The following is a 22,615-nucleotide window of genomic DNA, read 5'->3' on the forward strand; positions in this document are numbered from 1 at the left end:
TAAAAGTTTAAAAGGGGGATAACACAAAAATATATTACCAGGACACATGACCATGATGCAGTTAGGTCTGTAGGTTTTTTGTTTATTTGTAGTTTTGCCTCTTTACACTACCACCTCCGCATGTGTCTGTTTGGCAGCTCTTAAATGTTCTGTTTTGCCCTTCATTTACATCCACATCTCATAACATCCCACAAATATATCAAACAAAAACACTGGGAATGAACTTGAAAAATTGAGGAAACATGGCTCACCTTGCCATGAAACTGTCAAGGTTCCTGGGTGGTTCACCCAGTGTTTTCCAGTGTTTCAGCAGAAACTGCTTAGCCCACCTGTGGCGCAGGGGCCTGCACAGGCTATCGTTTCAAGGCTGTTGTTGCCTCGCCATCCAGAGTGGCCTCTACCAAATGCCTAGATAATAGATGAAGATAGATAGATAGATAGATAGATAGATAGATAGATAGATAGATAGATAGATAGATAGATAGATAGATAGATAGATAGATAGATAGATAGATAGATAGATAGATAGATAGATAGATAGATAGATAGATAGATAGATAGATAGATAGATAGGGACAAACAGTTTTTAAATTGTACCCAAGTCTGTCTTCTGAAGAGTTTGTTAATAAGTTTCTGAGTATGTTTAATAGTGGTTCTTGATGCAATGGTTCATAGATTATTTACAACTTTTTTCATTATTTTTCTCAGGCAACCATGTAGAGCAAATTAGCCTTTTCCTATTCGAAGCACCTTAAACACTTCTGGTTTTCGGTCCTCACAGACTTAGTACTCATAATCCCAATATCTATTGTTCTAAAGATTGCATCTCCAGGCAACACGTTTTCACTCCCAAAGCGTAACATTTTATGCTAGGTGACAAATTGTCAGTATATTACGCCTTTGGCCACCTAACACATCCCTATATTAAAATGAGGAAACATAAGAACTGTTTGGAATAAATCTACACATGTACTTTTATTTGACTTAAATCGCTTTGGAAAACACTGTCTAACACGATTAAGGTGGTGGTTAAAATTAGGGATAAGGTTAGGGTTAGGCCTGGAATACACAGCTGGAACGTGTGTTACTGCGGGAGCGTCATTCAATTAGATTTCATCCACAATCCGGCACATTACATAGGAACGCAGAAAGGTAACCTTTCGCATTCCCTGGAATGCCTCGGGACGTGACAAATCATCTGTATATTACGCATCGGGAGTGAGAGCAGGCTGCCCTAGGTGGAGTATAAATTGCCATCTACTTTTCCTCAAATCCACCACCCCTTTGGTCAATTCCTCCATTAGAGCCAAAACACCCTCCATGCCTCAAGTGTAGCACGATCTTGTAGAAGTGTTCGACAAAGCTTGGTGCTGGGTTCTTTTTCATTACAAAGAAAAAATCAAGGTGACAAACAAGTACCCCTCACCCCTCCTGTAAACTGAATTGGAACTCCTACAAGGCAACACCATTTTCACTAAACTGGACCTTTGTAATGCCTATTACTTGGTAAGGATTAAAGAGGGAGACAAATTTAAAACAGCATTCAAACACATCTTGCGCACTTTGAATACCTTGTTTTAGCATTTTGTTTGACCAGTGCTCTGGCAGTTTCCCATTCCCTTGGAAATAATGTGTTTCAATACTTCATTTATCACTTTGTCTTTGTTTAGTTTGATGATATTCCCATTTCCTCTAAGACCCTCCATCATCATTAAAGCCATGGCTGTTTGGTCCTCTAGCACCATCTTAAGAACTGGCTCTGTGTTAGCGGTGAGAAATGTGAGTTTCACACATACTCTGTTTCATTCCTTGTTTTCATTGTGGTTAAAGGACAACTCAAATCTGACCCTGTAAAACACCAACTTTCTACAGTGCAGTTTTGAGATTCCTTTCCAGGCACCTCAACTCCCATTGAGGTTACTTGACAGTGTGAAGTAACCTCAATAGGTCGCCTAATAGGGTAATGCAAGGTCTCACAATGGTTTCACCTGAAACCTGTGGTGATATTGACCCACGCCTTTTTTCACACATTGGCTCAGAAGGGTTGGTTGTGTACAAAAACATTCGTTCACGAACTGAGAAACTGGGATCGAATTATACTTGTCCCTTTGAGTTGACTCTATCATTACTCCTGTCTCTGTCCGGTTGAAATGACCACAGAACAGGAAAAGTCACCATATTTTTCATGTCTCGCAGTCTGGATCAGTCCATTGGCTCCTCACAATTTTGAAAGTTTCTTTGCCTTGCCTGCAAAAGAGTATCTTACCTGCTTTTCCTGTGCTCAGATTTGCTTGGTGTCTGTAAGTAAACATTTGGAATTGAAATGGTTTGGATTCCAAGGAGAACCCAGACGGTGACTAGAACTCTCACTCCTGGAGGAGTATGTTTTTCTGATATGATGAATGGTGAAATTTGAAAGATAATTTTCACACTTTGGTTTTTATTTATTGCCAAATCCATGCCACATCTTTGTTATGTCTGAGCTATTTTTTAGCCATTTTGACATCTATCATTCCAGGAACTAACATCTGAGAAAATTGTTGATAAGCTGCCAAAATGGAAATGTCTGGATTTGTTGTCTCACTGTCTCACACGCACACTGTTATGTTTAAGGGTGTGGATCTCTGTTTCATCAAAGACTGCCCACATACACCTGACTGTGGAGATAGACCTGATGTTTGAATCATAATCTCTGTTTGGAGGGAAAATATGATGACTACTCATATAACGATGGGGTTATCAGCATGGGTTTTACACACTGTACTGCAAAGTTACCAAAACAAAAGCCAAAAGGATGTATAACAATGAGTATCAGCCTTTGATATCCATTCAGTCGTCTCAGCATGGTCTGGAATTTTTTCTTTTTTTTTTGAATACTTCATTACCTCATTACCTTAAAAGGCAGCAGATAGAGAGTACTATTCTTGAGAAGGAGGAAGAGTCCCTGAAGTGTTTGGGTAATTTCAGTCATGACAACTCAACATTCAGTAGTAAAAGATCTTCTGCCTACAACAACCTCTGTGATTCAATCTCTGTGATTCATGCATCAGATCATCAAGCTGCAGTAACAAGTCATAGGTTGAGTTATCAGTTCCCATCAGGTTCAGCTGCAATCACAGTGGACAAACTGGCTTTTTAATGAGGTTTTCTGACTTCTGGAACAGAAGCATAAACATTGCAAGAATGCTGGAAATAGGTACTGTTACTACAGTAGGGTAGTGTATTTTGAAGCCTGTTTCTAAATATGAGAAATTTTAAAAAGTGACAATTTCAGTTTCTAATTGTAAAAGCATGAACACTATACCACTAAAGTATGATTCACAAAATATCTATGACGTTCAATGAATTTGCCCCAAATAAGGTTAAAAAAAACTCCGGTACTTTTTTCTTGCTGTCATGCAGTCAAAATCCTGATGAGTCTCTGATTCATGTCACAACAGCACTCATATATATACAAAATGATGAAAATGCATGCTTTCTTTTTTTTTGTTCTGTTGATGCATTACAAGGTCTCTTGTTTTCCAAGACAGTCATCGTGCCCCACTACCGGTGGACCTTATACAAGACTTCTTGTAATCCTTGTACCAGACGATTGCGGATGACTGATGCAGTCGGTGTTAAAATCTGTTAACATCAGCTCATTGTGTAATGGAGTGTTGTAATATTGACCCATATAATTGCCCCCAAAATAGGTACTCATATATGCAATCATGGAGACACAAAAGAAATGATCATCATGTGGTGCATATTTAAACCATAGAAAAAACTTTTTTCAAAGTGTTTCATTTTATGTTTTCTTAAAAAAGAAAAGAAGAAAAGAAGAAGGACCTAATAGATACTTAATAGCAACCCGTTCTCACTCCCGACGCGTAACTGGTCATAGTTTACACATGTACTAGCTGGGTTTTTTAGAATTGTTCAGTATATCTAAGACACAATCCAAACGATACTACCATCAGTGTCCAATACTGAAAAGAATGGCAGCACTGTTGTGCACCACATGCAAAATTGAGAGTAAACAGAGGGTTTGTTGACAGCACGATATATCTTGTTTGGGTTTAGCCTCAGGACACATTGCTCACTTATCAGTAGAAAAAATAATCTAGGTACTCCCTTTTGTGATGGATTCGATAAATATCTTCTGACTTGTGCTAAACCGCCTTAAGCAAAATTTACAGTGTCTGTTGTAATATAACTTCGAACAACATGCAAAATTAGGAAACATATTCAAAGTAAAATAACAAATATACAATAAATGTTTCATCTCCCTCCTGTTTAAATACATAGAGACAATATTGTCTGAATGAGTATCAGCAAAACACTGATGAAGAAATACACTAGCATGATCCTACAATGATATGTACAACAGTCAAACCTCACTGGTTTTATTATCCCTTACTGTTTCACTATTAACATAATATTTGGTTTAAAAATCTGTAGTTTTGGTATGTAATGTTTTGTAATGTGTCATCTCATAATCACAGAGTTGATTTGGGAATTTTCTATTTGTGCTGATCTTCTCCTCAGTCATGTCATCCTAAATATAACTATTACTGAGTCATCAGCTCAAGGAAGTAGTTGCTTAACACACCCACTCTATGATTCTTCCCCTCCACAGCCTATATAACACCAGACTTCAATGTATGCACACAAGTCAAAACAGTGAAGAAGTATGAGGTCTCTCACCGGGTGTATTCTGTTCAGTCTGGCGACTGCAGTTCTCTCTGTGCCGCTTTCTGAAGTTTCTGTGGAAGATGAAAGTTTTGCAAAGGTATGTATATGTTTCCTTTGCTTGTCCTATAATTGTAACACAAGTCCTAGGATTATGGGGTATTAAGAATATTGTTCAGATCTCATGTTTTTTGACAGAACTACCTGAAGAAATTCTTCAACCTCACAGAGGAGGAGGGTCCAGCTGTCAGAAGGGGCATCAGCCCAGTGAACAAGAAGCTGGCTGAGATGCAGAGATTCTTTGGTCTCCAGATCACCGGGTCTCTGGATGCTGACACTTTGGCCATGATGAAGAAGCCCCGCTGTGGGGTTCCCGATGAACAGGTCGCTCGTTTCTCCATTTATGGAAGAAAATGGCAGAAACGCAGCCTCACATACAGGTGAATGATCTAAAGACACAACATAACACACAACATGAGAAAATGTGACCACACTAATGATTTCTTGATTATTGTTGTGCTCTGCAGGATAGAGAACTACACACCTGACATGTCTGTGGCAGAGGTGGATGCTTCCATAGGCAAAGCTCTGCAGGTGTGGGCCAAAGTCACTCCACTGAGGTTCACAAGGATCTACAGCGGCATTGCTGATATTATGATCTCCTTTGTTCGCCGGGGTGAGTGCAAATCTTTTTCAGCAATGGAAGATGCACTCAGATAACATCATTATTAAAAATATGAGTCTAAAACAATAGAAAATAGAGTATGGATAGGTTACTCAGAATAAGAAAATCCTAAAGAAATGATGTACTTATACACACGATACCTCTAATCGGCATTATATTGTATTACATAGAGTTATATATGTTTTAGATTGACTGTTTGAATCCACTTGGAGATAACTATTTACCAAATGTTTCATGTCAATGTGTACACAAAATGGTTTGTAAATTTTGGCTTGTTTGCCTTATTTAACAGAACATGGTGATTTTAATTCCTTTGATGGGCCCGGTAACACTCTCGCCCACGCCTTTGCTCCCGGTGATGGTCTTGGAGGGGATGCTCATTTTGACGATGATGAATCTTTCACGTTCCGCTCAAGCCGTGGTGAGGTTTTCACTTATCATTTTTCCTTTTTTGATCTTTACGTGCTTTACGTGTGATTTTAGAAAATAACTGCATTGTCGCACTGTCCTATAACCGGCCTGCCATTATGTGTTTTCGGCTTCAGGCGTCGTCCTCTTCATTGTCGCCGCCCATGAGTTTGGTCACTCTCTGGGCTTAGGTCATTCCAATGTCCCTGGTGCCCTAATGTACCCAACGTACTCCTACAGAAACCCTGACACCTTTGTTCTGCCTCAGGATGATGTTAGAGGCATTCAGTACCTCTATGGTGAGTACTGAGGGTCTGAATATTGCTTTGGTATTGCTGCTCGTTTTGACCTTTGGTGGATTGTGAAGCAGGGCTTCCCAAAACGTATCTTTTGAATTCTAGGTCCAAACTCTAGGAAGGATCCCTCTGTGGATGATCCCAAGCCTCCCACTACTCCTGATGCCTGTGATTCTAACATGGTATTGGATGCTGTCACAACCCACAGAGGAGAGATTATCTTCTTCAAAGACAGGTTTCAGATATGCGCCGCAGCAGAGTGCTAAAACATCTAAATCCACAGTTTAGTAATGATTGTTTGATGGCTCATGTTTGCCTCTATTTATTATCAGCTTCTTGTGGCGTAGCTTCCCCCAGAGCCAGACTCCACAGCAAAGCCTCATCAGAAGCTTGTGGCCCAGTGCCCCTGTGGACATCGATGCTGCGTATGAGAGCCGACAGTTAGACACAGTGTTTCTGTTCAAAGGTACTGGTTTCTCCTTATCTATGTAAGAAACACATTCCATATTTTGGAATCTAACTTAAGCGTTTTCAATCGTTTTCTACAGGTCGCAAAGTGTGGGCCTTCACTGGCAACCAGCCCGTGCGGGGCTACCCTAAAACACTAACTGCTTTTGGTCTGCCAAAAGGAGTGAGGAAAATCGACGCTGCCCTTCATGATGTAAACTCTGGCAAAACTCTCTTCTTTGTAGGCAATAATTACTTCAGGTGAGTTGAAAGTTTACCAGTTCCAATTTTCACTGTGAGCTACTCTATACTATTAACGTCAACTGGATCAATCTATTTTCTGTTTTTCTCCAGTTATGATGAGTCCAGAAAGACTATGGAGCAGGGATATCCCAGACTGGTGAATCAGGCCTTTGCAGGCCTGACCAGAAGAGTTACGGCAGCTTTCCAGCACAAAGGTGAGTGGTCCTCACTGCTAACCTGAAATTAGAGATTTTAAAAAATGTCTTGCCAGACTAAAAGTCATGCTACTGTCATTGTAATTTCCACACTTTTAACATAACAGCAGAACCAGAAGCAGCTCTAAAACTCTTGAAAACTCTTTAACACTTAAACTATACGCTCCAGTGTAAAACCGGAAAGTAGCACCTACTTTATAATGAGTCTAAAAACATAACCTCCCCGAACAACACTTAAGTATTAAGTACTGAGCTTAGAGACAGTAGTAGGTGGATTTTTTTGGCAAAGTCTGCTGGCTGTATTTATGCTTTAAGCTAAGCTAACCGTCTTTTAGTTTAGTATAACCAACACATGAAAGCAGTGGCCTCATGTATATCGTTGAATTAAGACAATGTATCATTTTTGTGAACCATTTCTTTAACTAGTATTTAGACTAACACTAAGCCATTGTTCTGCAGGTTACACTTACATTTACAGTGGACCCTACGTGTATGAGTACGACCTGGGGACTGGGACACGGCACCGTGAATTGAGGAACAGTTACTTCCTGCGCTGCACGAACTCCTAGACGAATGGGTCTTTGTTTTTACAGTATGTAGTAATTGTGCAAACTAAGACAAAAATCTGTAAACAAAGCCTACAGTATTATTCAAGTACTTCACTGAAAACGTTTAAACTGCACTTTTCTCAATTTCTTTTTAAACATATAATAAAAGTGGGGCTTAAGGAGTCAGTACTATGATCTATAAATATATGATCTACACATCCTTGCCTCTGCTAAATTATTTTGATCCCAGGTGGACACAAAATCTTTGCCCTTGTCTGAGTAATTCATTGTACTTTAACAACAGTTACAGCTCAAATAACATTGTTTAGTGCTGCAAGTTTTGCTGAAACAAAACAAAACTAGTTTATAATGGAAACAACTAAATTAAAAACTGATATTGGTATCCTGATATGACTGAACACCCTCTAAAGATTTTGAGAATATTAAAGAGAAATTGAACCACTGACCAAGTAGTATTATGTTAAAGGGGGATTTAATACTGCATTGTGCTATAGCTGCAGAAGGTATGAGATTGATGAGCACTGCATTAAGTAATTCATTTTGAGAATATTTTAATGCCCTTCTAAATGCAGCTTCAAATGTATTTTCTAAACGTGTTTTGTTGTAATTGCTCAGATGACTTCATTTTAAAAGGAGCATTCACTAATAAATACACTAAATGACTTTGTTGTCTTTAGACTGTTGTTTCTTAACTATGATATGAAAAATGACTGTATGAATTTTAAATAACTGATGGTTACATGTCTTATTTATATAAAAGCTGAACTGTTTAAAACATCTGATACTTTTTGGTTATTATATCCAATATAAATAATACATTCTCACACAATATAATAAATACATAACATGGCTTCTTGGCATAACAACACATCTGTACGGAGCAGAATGCCATGGTCATGGGTCATTGATTCAGTGCTTTGTGTTCATGGACTTCTTGACTAATCATTATGATGCTTCTAGAGTGACTCATATTTATTAGTTTAGTTTTTCTTGGAAATAGAAGAAAAAACAACCTCTGCTTACCACACAGCCAGACCCTGACACAGAAATCTGTACATAACCCCCACACACACACACACACACACACACACACACACACGGTGCTGATGAAATACCCTGATGTCCTGCTTCAAGGCTTTTCAGACTGAAATCAACATGTTCTTGTTGATGAAGTGAACATGCATGAACATGACGTAAATTCCTTTACATGCAGATCTAAGGAATATATCTCCCCCTATAGACACACACACACATTAACATTGTAATGCTGGTCTTATTCACAACACTGGCACTGAATATTTCCATAAAAAATATGCAACTAGCTCATTATAAGCTTTAAAGTCTTTTCCACAGCATTGAAACATAGCTGCTAATCATGTTAATAATCTGACCTTTGCTGAAGGTAAGCTTGTGCTCCATATTATAGTGAATACTTGGATTATAATTCTTTAGCTGATCAGATAATGATCAGCTTGCCATGCAAGGAATTATGTGTCATTTTGCATGAAAATACTTTTGCATATTTCCAAATATGCTGACAACCTATTAACTGACTCATTGCACTCTCTAACCTAGTCTGAAATACTTAATACCAGCAAATAAACTATACATTTTAAATTGTTATTATTTTAAGGGAAACATTAACCTAACCAAAGATACAATGGTATAAATTGGGCCTCCTGCTTCTTTGATTTCTTCTTCGTACTTTCCTGGCAGACAAAAAATGCATACTGGAAGCAAGGAAACAAAGCATAAGGAGTGAGGGGATGAGTGAAAACACAACAAAGAACAGAGGGAGAAAGATGCAGGCAATATATAAAGATAGCAGATAAGGATGGAAGAAGGAACAGGTGGGAAAACAGCTGACACTAATATGGGAAGTGAAACTGAACGTAATACATATGATGAGGGACTATCAAAATAAAACAGAAAACCAACACTGAGACACAGACTGAGACATACCAGCTTGACACAGACAAAAAGGAAGACAGAGACAGGATACAGAGGGACCAGTCAGACATGGGGTAATGACTGAGGAACAGAAGATAAATAGACTACAGAGGACAAAATATATGACGAGAGAAAATAGCAATGCACTTGTAATACACACACCCCAGACTTAAATACAAGAGCCCAAACCTCACACGAAACCCAAAATACTGACTCAAAGTCCCTGGACCATGAGAGAATCAATTTATATTCTACAGCCATTTCTTCATTAAGCAGAAACGTTTCCTACTGGCACTTAAATGAATAAACAATAAACAGTGGAACTGGAACCTGTGAAATACTGTAAAATAAAATATTTATTTATATTTTTTAAAACTTATCAAGGTACATGTGATTAGTGTGTGTTGATCTTAATATATATATATATAACCCAATATATTTTATTTAAGCAATACACATTGGATGTTGTTGATGAAACTACAATAACTACAATGCTTAGCCAAAGATGACGTAGGAAGCACACCTCCTCCTGTGATTGGCTGATGTGTTTATTCGTGCGCTGCTGAAGGTGAAGCGTTAGTTAATTCTGTGTCTCAGTCCGAAATGTCATCCAGTGGACTTTTAACCATGCACGCTCAAATCTGTAAACGTCTGGTAAGTGATGAGCTGTGAAGCTGTCATCTTAGGTTTGTGGTCATGTTGTAAGAAACAGGAAGGCTAGGCTGGCAGCACAGGGCCCTGGTTAACTTCAAGTAGCTGTGCTAACCTTGCTCTGTGTGTGTGTGTGAGTAGCGTCCTTGGCAGGTTAAAGTAATGCAAACACCTGAAAACATACTGTATGTGTAGCTGGTTGGTCAGAGTACTTTAAAGAAGCAGCAGTAGTATGCTTTACTGGCTTCAATACAGTCGACAGTGTACCAGAAAGGACTAGTTGACACCAAAACAGGCTAGCTATAGCATCAGCTGCAGCTAGCTTAGCGCCCACAAAGAGTACCATTGAAACTCTAGCTCCTGTCACTTCATTAGGCAGCTGATATTACCTGAATACCTCCCTTTATTGTCATATTTTTCACGGTGACAGTTTTATTCTAGAGCTTGATTCTAACGTGTTATGTTCTGGTCTGTGGGACACCTTTTCATTGTTTAGTAAACGTAAAGTTTTTCAGATTTATCATTATTTCAACAACGGCTAATTTTCTGTGAAGAACATAAAATAACCCATTTTAATGATCTTGCACTGTAATCGTGTTTGACACGTTTCGCCCCAGTTATGACAGATGGCTTAGCTGCTGCTTCTGGACAGGTGAAGCGGCAGGATTTGGGTTTGTTGTTGTTGTTGTTGTTGTTGTTGTTGTTGTTGTGTGTGTTTGTTTGTTTTTCCCCGGGACGGAGTCGTGCGCTGGTGTTTGTAATTATTAAGTGAATGTTTTTTAATTAAGACAAACGGCCACGTGCACATGTAAGAAAATTAATACTAGATCTCTCATTGTTATTTATGCTGTGGATTGTGAAGACTAATATAGAGTATTCATTCACTAAAACACCAGAAAGTGTAATTGAATAAATATGATTTTATTGGAATTATTACTTGCTCATGCAAGTTTTTTACTTTTAACAGAAAATGATATTTGCTGCATCAAGTGGCTTCACACACAGTCTAACATCCTGCACATTCAGAAACTTATTATTTTGACTGTAGTAATGAAACCAATGAAAATTAAAGAATTGTTGTGCTATTACTATAAAATAATATCATTTGTTACTATTTTTTTTTAATAATTGTCATTACAAATGAGTCCTTGACCTCAAAAAACAAAAAGAAAAACTTCTCTTTCTTTTTTTATTCCCACTAATACTCTCGGTGTAATTGTGTCATAAAAAACAGGAGAGCTGCATGCAGATGCAATTTCAGTGTGATTTAAAAACGCAGACTGACACGTTGCAAAAGTTCAGGAGCAACCTCTTAACTGTGTTGTGTTTGCTTAGATTCAAAAAGGTATCTAAAACATCAGAGCTGCTTCTAGCTTTGTTTGGCAGTGTGGAACAACCTGATGATGGAAAGTGTCAGACGACTAAAACATCAACTAAACACATCCAAACTCTTTTTTACAAAGCTGAGAAGGTGACTTGGAGGGAAAAAACCAGGCCAACTCAGTCTGAAAGCTGAAAACCTGTGTGGCTGTCACAATCAATATAGCCCTCATTTGTCAGTATGTTTAATTCTATAAATTGTTTTAAGTAAGTACTCTGCTCTTTACAGTCACAGCTTGTTGTCTTTAACAGTCTCAATGTTTTTCTTTCCCTGTTTGTGTGCGATTTAGCCGCGATAACACATGCTGTTTTCATAATTATCAATAGCCTGATATAACAAGTACCCTTATTTAGACTTGTGCAGCAGCTGCCTGTGTTATTGTTTCACAGAATAGGATTATGAGACTGTGACAATAGTTAAAAGTGGCCAGCAGATGTTACGGTGGAGACGGGTGTCAGAAAGTTTCAAAGCCTCAGGACGTTTGAACGTTTCACAAAACCTGTTTCTACTATGTGGTGTACATATGGTAAATGGCCTGTATTTGTATAGCGCTTTTACTAGTCCCCCCCTAAGGACTCCAAAGCGCTTTACACACCCAGTTACACACACATTCACACACTGGTGGAGGCAGCTACAGTTGTGGGGCAGACTGACAGAAGCGAGGCTGCCATATCGCGCGATCGGCCCTTCTGGCCACCACCAGTAGGCTGTAGGTGAAGTGTCTTGCCCAAGGACACAACGACCAAGACTGTCCGAGCCGGGGCTCGAACCGGCAACCTTCCGATTACAAGGCGAACACCCAACTCTTGAGCCACGATCGCCCATGTGTGTTTTGTGTTTCTGCTCCTGCTTTTTCCAAACAAGGTTCAAGCATTTCAGTCACATTCATCTGCCTGTTCTCGCATTCTTGTAATTCTCCATATCGTTGAAAGGATTCTCTGATTGGGGAGTTTCAGGACTTTTAGACAAGAGAGAACATTTGGAAGATAACAGATGGGAAGAGTTTTCAGAACGTGAGTCATTTTGCCTTTATTGAATAGAACAGTGCAGAAAGTAGACATCAGCGCAGGGCGAGAGTGAAGGGGTATAACACACGATAAATGATCTGGGGCTCTAAATTCCATACGTTGGTCACTTCCTCAGCCAGGTGAGCCAAAGCAGCACCATCAGTTCAGAGTCTGAAAGTGAGCACGAAGACAGGATTTGACACTGAACACCTGCCCCAAAGCAAACCCTTGGATATCGAAAATGGTGACACTGAATAGTCTCCTCGCCCAAAGAATGAGCCATTGAGCTTGACTGGTAGCATGGTGCAACCAGGGCCAAGACAAATGGTGGTCCATCTTGTGGAGGGCATCAAAGCTGATTTTTACTCTTCATCCTAGATCCCATCTACAAATATACCAGTGTCAGTAGACGTTCCCTGATTTGATCCTTAGCAACAGAAAGACAAGCTGCAATGTGTGTTTTAGAGGTGGACGGCAAGTAGTACATATGTAACACACACTGTTGTATAGGGTAGCACAAAAAGGCTGCTTGTAGATGATATATCAATCTGTTGAAAGATATAAATGTCAGTAGTGATGACAGTTTGCTGCCTTTATATTTGATTCAATTTTCTATTTCTATTACATTTTATGACCAAAAATCAAACAGCATATTTCATAAATGGGCTTCAATAGAAGTAAATGACCAAATATTAATATTAATATGGTCTATATTTCTTGGACTTGGGGTAAAATAAACATCTGTTAAGTACTTTTAGATACGTTGTTGTTCTTGTATTGGTTAATAAAAACCCTAAATGTGTTGGGTCCATCAGACCCACAAAACAAAGGTCAGACACCTGTCATAGGCATTATATCAGCTGAATACTTATGTTCACTTATTATTTATAACATTTATGATCTTGTCACTGTAGGCTCACAAGTATCTGTCAAGAACCTACACATCTCATCCTTCCCTCAATGTAAGTACTATCACTGAGAGCCTGCACTGACAGTTAATCATCTGTAGAGCTCAATAACATATATACACTAAATGTATGGTCATAGGAAGTCGTCATTGTCAGCGCAGTCCGCACTCCGATGGGATCCTTCAAAGGCAGCCTAGCTTCAGTTCCAGCCACCAAACTGGGCTCTATTGCCATCAAGGGGGCGATTGACAAAGCAGGTATGTTCGGCCACTTCACTTTCACTGCTCGGACAGATCCACTTTCCTCTGTTGCTTGATAAACATCGGCTGGTGCTGTGTCCAAACAATAGGTTGAGTATCTGTCTCTCATGAGTGGAAACAGGGCTGCATTAAAACTGAGGCAACTGTGCATGTTTAGTATGTTGCCTTTGTGTTTAGGAATTGCTCCGGAAGAAGTGAAGGAAGTCTACATGGGCAATGTGCTTCAGGCTGGCGAAGGACAGGCCCCCACACGACAGGCCTTGCTCGGAGCAGGTATGACCACTCGGCTATATTTAACCCACAATATTGATACATCTGTGCTGCCTTGAGGGATATTTTTGAGTCTGCAATATGAATTATTCCCAATTTCTTGAGCTAAACACTGTTTTTTGAATATGATCTCTTGACATTGGAGTTCAAATGTGCATCCAAGCAGAATCCAGAGCTGGTGAGAAGTTGTCTTCATCTAATTTCTGTTATAGTAAGAATGATGTCTCTGATTGCCTCCACAGGACTGACCCTCAGCACACCAGCAACAACCATCAACAAAGTCTGTGCATCTGGAATGAAGTCCATCATGATGGCAGCTCAGAGTCTAATGTGTGGACACCAGGTATTATCAGCATTAAATATGCAAGGTGTAACAAAACACGAGTGCAGATTCTTCTGAAATACTGCATCTTTTGCTGTCATGCTAGTACTCGATCACAGATGTGATCCTGATAAATGCATAAATGCACGTGTTTATCAGGACTGAAAGAAACTTTTGTTTATAATGGGCTATTCCGGCTTTGTAATGCAAATTACTCTGACTATAGTTCTATATGTGTGACTTAGGATGTGATGGTGGCAGGAGGCATGGAGAGCATGTCCAATGTACCTTATGTGATGGCAAGAGAGACCCCATCCTACGGAGGAGTGAGGATGGAAGACCTCATTGTGAAGGACGGACTCACTGATGTCTACAACAAATTCCACATGGTGATCCTCATGTTCTACTTATTATTGGAAAATTATAAGGCCTATGTGCATTTAGAGCATTATAATATTGTTGCTCTCTTACAGGGTAACTGTGCAGAAAACACAGCCAAGAACTGCAAAATCAGCAGAGAGGAGCAGGATGCGTACGCCATCAACTCTTATAGCTGCAGCAGAGCAGCGCACGAGGCTGGTGTGCTGGCAAAGGAGATAATACCTGTTACTATTACCCAGAAAGGTACAGGAAGATGTACCATGTTTGTCTCGGCCCAGTGACTTTAATTAGTGTTATTGCACAGCTAATGTTGTTGATGGGGTTTTGCAGGCAAACCTGATGTGGTGGTGTCTGAGGATGAGGAGTGGAGACGGGTCGACTTCAGCAAAGTCCCCAAACTGAGGGCTGTGTTCCAGAAAGAGAACGGTAACGATGAGTTATAGAGAAACCTGAAGCTGTGTGAAGCATCCACATTCTTCTTGCACTTTAACACTAATTAAAATAAAACAAAAAGATTAAAAATGAGATTTTCTTTAATGTTTTTAACTAAGACGTGTAACATCAGACAAATACAGTGTGTACTGTTTTTATTAAAATAACTTAAAAAAAAATTGTACAAGTAGTTCTGCTGCTACAGGAAATGTTAATAACAGTAATGTGGTTGCTCATCTGTGCGTTATTAAAGGTGTAATTTATTTTGATGGGTCTCTTGTTATTTTTTTATTTTGCTATTTTCAGGCACGGTGACAGCAGCCAATGCCAGCACACTGAACGACGGAGCTGCAGCTCTTGTTTTAATGACAGCAGATGCAGCAAAAAGACTCAATGTGACTCCACTGGCCAGGGTTGTTTGTAAGTTTTTCGTGGACGCTTGCTTCATGGAGAGCTTTACTGTTGGTTTGCTCTTGGTTCGCACTCACAAGGTGAAGAAGGAGGCCGATATTATTAGGTCGATATTGCTGGAAAAAACAAAAAGACAGTGTAAAACCTAACCCCAATAATTACCTGACACCATATGATCAAGTACTTGGTGACAGTGGGAAAGAAAAACATTTAACAGGAAGAAACCTCTGGCAGAACCACATTGACCACATTTTTTATGCTTTTTTCAGAGCATTTAAAATCACAAGAAAACAGCAAATAAGTTTAAGCATTGATATTCGTTAGAGGCATCTTTAAAAGAGGGTTATTGCAAACCCAAAGGCCGACTGGCTCCAAATAGTTGGACCTGTATAATGAACTGGGTAGAAGCTGACTTGATACATTTGACCATTTGTTCCAGTGGTATCTGTTCAACTATCTTCATTAAAGTAACAAAAATCTGTCATAAAAAATCTTCTGTTGTTAAACCGTTAGCTGGCTTTGTTTAGTTGTTGTTTTTCAATGCATCCATTTGAGTCTGACACCAGTTCTTCAGCATTTGTTTATATCAAGTCACGGTGGTAAAATGAACTCCTTTTGAAATGAAAGTTTTTCTTGTTTCCTCCTGAGAGTATCTTTGATGACTTTTGGTTGCCAAACAGTTCATATATATCTGTACATTCTCTCATTTGTTTTACACAGCTTTTGCCGATGCTGCAGTTGCACCCATTGATTTCCCCATTGCTCCTGCATTTGCTGTACCAAAGGTGGGTTATGAGCATGTAGTCTGGCACTTACATTTTCTAATTATTTTGCAACAATGACACAACCCCCAAAAACATGGTTTTACAGATGGAGGCCACCAACAGTTTTTCCCTCCTCATCTTTTCAGTTTTTTCACTAGTTTGATGAGACTAGTCCTCTATTAGGCCAGTCTCTGTATCATCTTATGCTTTTAGTAGTCTGAGGCAATACTTGGGACCCTACAGAGGTTACACAGGTAGACCAACTCTGACAGGGTGACACATCAACATCTGCCATTGACAGAAGGCTTTCTGTGTCTCCCAGCACAATTTCAAGAGCATGGGAGAGATTCGAACAGACAGGCAGTTACTTTAGGATAGCTGGACTGGGCCATAGAAGGTCCTTAACCCATAATCAGGACTGGTGTCTGCCCCTGTGTGCAAGGAGGAATAAGATGAGCACTGCCAGAGCACATCAACAACTCGTGTAGGAGGTCACTAAAGAACCCAGAATAGCATCTAAAGAACTGAAGGCCTCACTTCTTCCAGTCAAGATTACATAATATAAGAATAAGCCTGACCACAAATAGGAGAGTTCCAAGGACGAAACCACTGCTGACCAAAATAAACACACACTCCATTTTTCAATAAAATATCTTGATGATTTTGGTAAATAACCCAAAACCTTTGGGAAATATTCTGTGGACGTGGGAGACAAAAGGTGAACAAAGAATTCAACCAAGTCCAACCTGAAAGGCTCATCATCAGTTATCACAAATGTGCGATCCTGCTTCTTGCTGCAAAGGGTGACACAACAACACAATGACATCATCATTTAGAAACTGCATGTCGTATTTGCCTGGGTTATATTTGTTTTGTGATTACTAAAGATTGTTCATATTTATATTTTTAGGTTAAATTAAAAGTATATACAAAAGCATAATATAATTATTATTTAGACCCATATATGTGTATGACTAGACCCGTGTGTGTGTGTCTGCCAGGTGCTGGATGCAGCAGGGCTGAAGAAGGATGATATTGCCATGTGGGAGATCAATGAGGCCTTTAGCGTGGTTGTGCTGGCTAACATCAAGATGCTGAACATCGACCCAGCAAAAGTCAACGTTAACGGGGGAGCTGTGTCACTGGGACACCCCATTGGGTAGGTGACACAACAAAATGTTACAACTTGGCTTTAACTCACCTGGTTGTTCTCAAAAGTATTTTTTTCTAGTAAATGTGTTTACATTTGTCTGAAATATTCAGATGTGGCCCATAATATTGCAAACAATACATCATAACTGTTTCTCTTCGCAAACAAGAAACCTGACACGTGACAGCCCTGCTAACCTTTTTGGCTTTGTCAGAGTTAATTATTTAACTGGAGCAATGCTTAACCACAGGTATGTGGATCTTCTCTAAGCACTGACCTTAGCAATTGAGACTTTGTTGACTATGCTTAAAAAGCCAGCTCTGTGCCAACAAACCACATAATTTAAATTAACTCTACAAATTCTGCGAAACAGTGTGCTCAAATGTCCAGCCTGAATTATTCTAGAAGCTTGTCAATGACTAACAAAGGTGCCATGGCCGAGATTAACTTGCTAAGAGACATTTAAGCAATATAAATAGGTGCGTATGTATATATTTGAGCCTGTGTGTGTATATAGTATTAAACATGTATAGATGAGAGAAAATCCAAAATAAATACAAACCTGTTTACCCAACTTATTGAAAGTCATTGAAGAAAAATCTCAGAAACATCATTCCACTCTGGAAAAAGAACAGTCCAAATTAATCATTCCCAAAATGACTATTCATGGCAGGCTCAGCCTACGCTTGAAGCCGCCGAGGTGTTCGATGGCGGGGCTGACGTGATGTCACTGTTATGAATGAAATTTGCCACAGTCCAATAACTCCAGCCGTGCTTATCTTGTCCGTTTAACATCTTTATTGCATTCCATCAGTTGTATTTATTGTTCAACAGTTCTCTTTATCCAACCTCATTTATCATAAATCACAACAGCATAGTGGTCACAAACTGTTTGCTTTTTCCGACATCTGACACTAATTACGTGTGCCTACCTTAAATACAGTTCCATGTTTGATTTCTGTGCACTTCTGTAGTACGCCATGGCTTTTTAAACCTAGAGTAGAAAAGAAACTATTGCCCTCTATTTTTCTTTCCTCTGTCAGGATGTCTGGTGCAAGAATTGTGGGTCACATGGTGCACAACCTGAAGTCTGGTCAGTACGGGCTGGCGGGCATCTGCAATGGAGGTGGCGGAGCTTCTTCCATTCTGATCCAGAAGCTGTAAGAAGATCTGGCAAGAAGCTTCTGTTCCTTTAAGAGTGTTGAACTGTGCAGTGACTGTCTGCTGGTTCCAAAGGACTCTCACATCTATAAGCTCCTGTTAATTGTGAAGAAAGAATCTGTTACGTTAATGTCAGCGGCCTTAGCAAACAGCAACACGGGACTCCTGTGATGTCGTGACTCCAGTGTACAAAACACTCCTCTTGTTTGAGAACACGTCTTGTGCAAAAAATAGAATAATGTTTAACTCTGGTTAAATAAATAGTTTTTTGAAAGCACTGTCTTGTTATTGGTCTGTTGTGAGCGTGTGTATTTACTGGGTAATACTACAATTACCAGTTTGTGTTGTTTTTCAAACTGGCCACTAGATGCCGCAACTACCTTTCTTAAGTTAAGTTGTTCTTACACTGGATACATAACGTGCCAGAGATGAGCGATAACATTGACTGTGCTCTGTTTGGCTGCATTATCTGCAACAGCAATGTCTTTTTAACCTTTTGAAATTGGGGATTAAAGGATCAGTTTGCCTGTGATTATAAGAACTGCACTTTCCCCTCTCTTAAATATTCTCTGCCTGAAGGGAAACAAACATTTGTCTGTAATGATAAAACATGAATTAAACTATATTATTTATATTAAGACAAGAATGTAAAACTGGCCACATGAAAAGGGACTGTCCAGAAGGAATCTGAATGCATTGTGCTGCAGAAGATGTTTTGTTTTTCCAAGAATAGCATTAGAATCGGTATAGGCTCCTCTTGTTTTTATTTATTTAGTCATTTCTTTTTGTGTTATTTTCAGATATTACAATATATGGGGAATAGTATGACAAAAAAGATGCTAGACAGATACCATTTTTGATGGCTAAAGCATTTGTAAATATTCACAAGGTAATCCATGTCTTTAAATAGACAGAATTCGCCCATAGTTTAGTGGACTCATGTTTGTGGGGTGTGGTTTAAGTGTAGTGTTGCTGGAAATGTATCATGTTTTTCCCCTGTGGGTAAACACCTAGTCAGGATATGCTGCTCAGTAAAGGTAAGTTTAATCAAAACCGGGGGAAGGAGGGTGCAATGAGTGGTTAGCTTTATGCAGGATGTTTTGTTTCCTCTAATTAGCTTGAACTCGATGATCCCTCATTATCCTCACACCCTTTCAAAGTCAGTTTAAGGTTGTGAGTGTGTCATTTAGACATTATGTACCTCCACCCTGTCCTTCATGACGTCATCTTTCTTTCTCTATTTTGCATTTCCTGACAGTTGGCACATTCATACAGAGTTAAATTTTAACAGGGTCTGAAAGTCCTTTGTCCATTCTTTTTTAAAGTCCACTTATTTAGACGTCACAAATTAAACTCAGGGAACTCTTTGCTTTGACAGGACCGAGATTTACACTTAATGTAAGTGCATATATTACACCTTTTCACCCTATTTTTAATCTTCATGTTATGGTTAGCAGAATATAGTAGAATCTTATTAGGCCCCAGAGTAAAGCTGTGAAGACTGGTAAGAGATGGAGCTTTGATTACCAAAACACATGCCTTATGCAAAAGAACCTAAGCTTGTATGAGATGCACAGGATTGTTACACCAATCTGCAAACCTCTCGGAAATATATATAGAACAGTGTCTCTCATCTGTACTGAAGTATGGTGCTTTGTAATGGGGGTGGTATTGTATCAAAAGCATTGTTTGCATTTGTCTCAATCCGAACGTGTGTATTTCAGTCTGTGTGGAGATTTGTGTGTGCGTAGCAAACGTTACATCTTAAAATAAAAGAGAGATAAAGTAAAACTGCATGATTGTAACTTATGATTTGTGTGTTGTTGTTGTTTTTTATAGAGATTTGCGCTTTAATACTTTTGAACCAGAACAGACATGAACACACAGACATACTGATTTCTCTACGCACACACAAATCTGATTACACGTACACGAACTGGAATATGTACATGTGAATTAAGATACTGAGATATGCCCATATTCTTTGCACCTGTCATTTTTTTATCCAGTTGTGTGTAAATCCACTTGAGCACCACATGCTGGGTGCGCACACAGTGGGAAAGGGCGTGACTCTGGCTGTTGATTACATTCGAGGCGAGAAAGAAAATGAGACAGGGAGAGAGAGAAACAAACGAGTGCGGTAACAGAGTCAGAGAACCGAAGGAAACTTTCGAGGTGAGAACTAGTAAATAATTCTAAGCAATTTAGCTGTCCTGGATCACATGATACCTTCATACCAAAGTAAGATGAGCAAGGATTTATTCAAAAATGTTCTCTCTTCAGTTTAAATCTTATTTGTGAATAACAGAAAAGTGTAAACGAGTATTTCTGTTTCATTTTAATATGTGTATGTTATTTTTTAGCTTCTTATTGTGGGGCCAAGCTGTTCAGTTTAATGAAAAAATACAAATCTGCAAAGATGTGTGAATGTTTTTATACCTGTGTGGCACCTAACAACTAGTATTTAAATGTGTTTAAATTTTACACATCACTTTTCAGGTTTCACAGAGTTCTTCTTCTTTGGGCAGTAAAATCAGTTTCACTATGAATAATAATCAGGTAAGGTCACCTCAAGTGTTATTCTCAGGTTGTTATTTGACTAAACATACATATACAAACAGGCTCGATCTGATATCTCAACTTTATAACTGAATCTAACAAACCGATGCTGATGAAATGATTACCTCAGTGACAGGTAGAGCAAATAAATTCATCTTTTTTTTTTGTCTGTATATCTCCAGGTGAGCGGTCCCATGTATGACAACCAAGTGTTTAAACATGAAGAATATAGTCCTCCATATTCTGTAACACAGCAGATCCCCAGCCATTCCTCCATCAACCAGTATTATACTTCAACACCTGGAATACCAGCTAATCCAAGGCAAACAAAAGGTACTGGAATATTTGATTTGACCAAGGTTGTCACTTGGCAAATATGGATCTGGAAATATGTATTACACATTCACAGAATCATTAACTTATTTTTGTTCCACATTTTAAATCCACACATACTAATTTAACCTAAATAATTAAAATTGTTTCCTTGATCAAATGAATGCAGTTTCAATCGAGTCTTTTCTAGAGACACAAGACAACGTGGCTAAAATAGTTTTAAACTGTTGTTGTCTAAAAGTTGGCAGGCAGAAAGCCGTGGTGACTGTTACACCAACTGATGAATTTATTGATTAACTGATTTTTAAAGTCGATAAACTTGAAGAGTTTTACAGTGTTTCCACAAGTTAAATACTGTGCAAATTTTAATATGCAGCATAAAATAGGTAACTGTAACTTCCTCTTAACCACTAGATACTCACAAATTCAGAACGTAGACACTGAACTATCCAGACACACCTTTCTGAATATGACTGCATTCATAGAGAGTTGCAAACTATGAAAGATATACAAAACAAAACAATAAAACACACAGAGTGGAGTTATACTTTTGCATAAAGTTTATTTATATAGTGCAATACAGAAACTCTTCATATTAATTGAAATGTTTTAGTTTCATAAGCTCAATAAAAAGAAACTCTAAATATTAAAGTTAGAAGATGTTAAAAGCAAAAGAAAAGAAAAAGTAAATGATGTGTTTATTTACTTCAAGAATTTTGGTTTACAATGTTTATATGAGCCTCAAAGTAAGTTAGCTGTGTTTATGACTCTTCTTTGGTAGAGTTTATTGCTTCTTGTTGACTGTTTTATGGTTTACATTACTACAATATCACAATATTCATCTGTCATGACAGTGGCTGTTTAGATTTCTAAAACATGGGCAAACTCAGTGCAGTTGTGTCTTGTTTGTGACTGCGCATTAATGATTGGGATAGTTATACATTTATACAGCTCCAAATCACAACAACAGTCACCTCAAGGTGCTTTATATTGTAAGGTCGACCCTACAATAACACATACAGAGAAAAACCAACAATTATATGACCTCCTATGAGCAAGCACTTTGGCGACAGTGGGAAGGAAAAACTCCCTTTTAACAGGAAGAAACCTCCGGCAGAACCAGGCTCAGGGAGGGGCGGGG

At 38.8% G+C, this 22,615-nt stretch overlaps 3 protein-coding genes across 3 annotated transcripts in view; all 3 read left to right on the plus strand.

Annotated features, from left to right (window-relative positions):
* Window positions 1-4,497: 4,497 nt before the first annotated feature.
* Window positions 4,498-8,311, plus strand: LOC102303990 (collagenase 3). The gene is made up of 10 exons (XM_005935964.3): window positions 4,498-4,771; window positions 4,870-5,111; window positions 5,199-5,347; window positions 5,649-5,777; window positions 5,902-6,063; window positions 6,166-6,295; window positions 6,393-6,526; window positions 6,609-6,768; window positions 6,862-6,965; window positions 7,425-8,311. Exons 1-10 carry the CDS (start codon window positions 4,673-4,675, stop codon window positions 7,532-7,534), a joined length of 1,419 nt encoding a protein of 472 aa, XP_005936026.1. The 5' UTR covers window positions 4,498-4,672; the 3' UTR covers window positions 7,535-8,311.
* Window positions 8,312-10,005: 1,694 nt separating this feature from the next.
* Window positions 10,006-18,856, plus strand: acat1 (acetyl-CoA acetyltransferase 1). The gene is made up of 12 exons (XM_005935963.3): window positions 10,006-10,138; window positions 13,438-13,485; window positions 13,571-13,688; window positions 13,869-13,964; window positions 14,204-14,304; window positions 14,529-14,672; window positions 14,757-14,907; window positions 14,995-15,090; window positions 15,403-15,516; window positions 16,228-16,292; window positions 17,273-17,430; window positions 18,465-18,856. Exons 1-12 carry the CDS (start codon window positions 10,088-10,090, stop codon window positions 18,583-18,585), a joined length of 1,263 nt encoding a protein of 420 aa, XP_005936025.1. The 5' UTR covers window positions 10,006-10,087; the 3' UTR covers window positions 18,586-18,856.
* Window positions 18,857-18,975: 119 nt separating this feature from the next.
* tmprss2 (transmembrane serine protease 2) overlaps window positions 18,976-22,615 on the plus strand; it is a 9,820-nt gene continuing 6,180 nt past the window's right edge. The window contains exons 1-4 of the mRNA XM_005936003.2: window positions 18,976-19,980; window positions 20,592-20,757; window positions 21,082-21,141; window positions 21,324-21,474. Of these exons, the coding sequence (XP_005936065.1) occupies window positions 20,689-20,757; window positions 21,082-21,141; window positions 21,324-21,474 (280 nt within the window). The 5' untranslated portion in view covers window positions 18,976-19,980; window positions 20,592-20,688. The remainder of the gene's footprint in view (window positions 19,981-20,591; window positions 20,758-21,081; window positions 21,142-21,323; window positions 21,475-22,615) is intronic.

Source organism: Haplochromis burtoni, unplaced genomic scaffold, assembly GCF_018398535.1.
Source record: "Haplochromis burtoni strain Fernald_Lab_line unplaced genomic scaffold, NCSU_Asbu1 Contig_24, whole genome shotgun sequence".
In the NCBI taxonomy this organism is placed as follows: Eukaryota; Metazoa; Chordata; class Actinopteri; order Cichliformes; family Cichlidae; genus Haplochromis; species Haplochromis burtoni.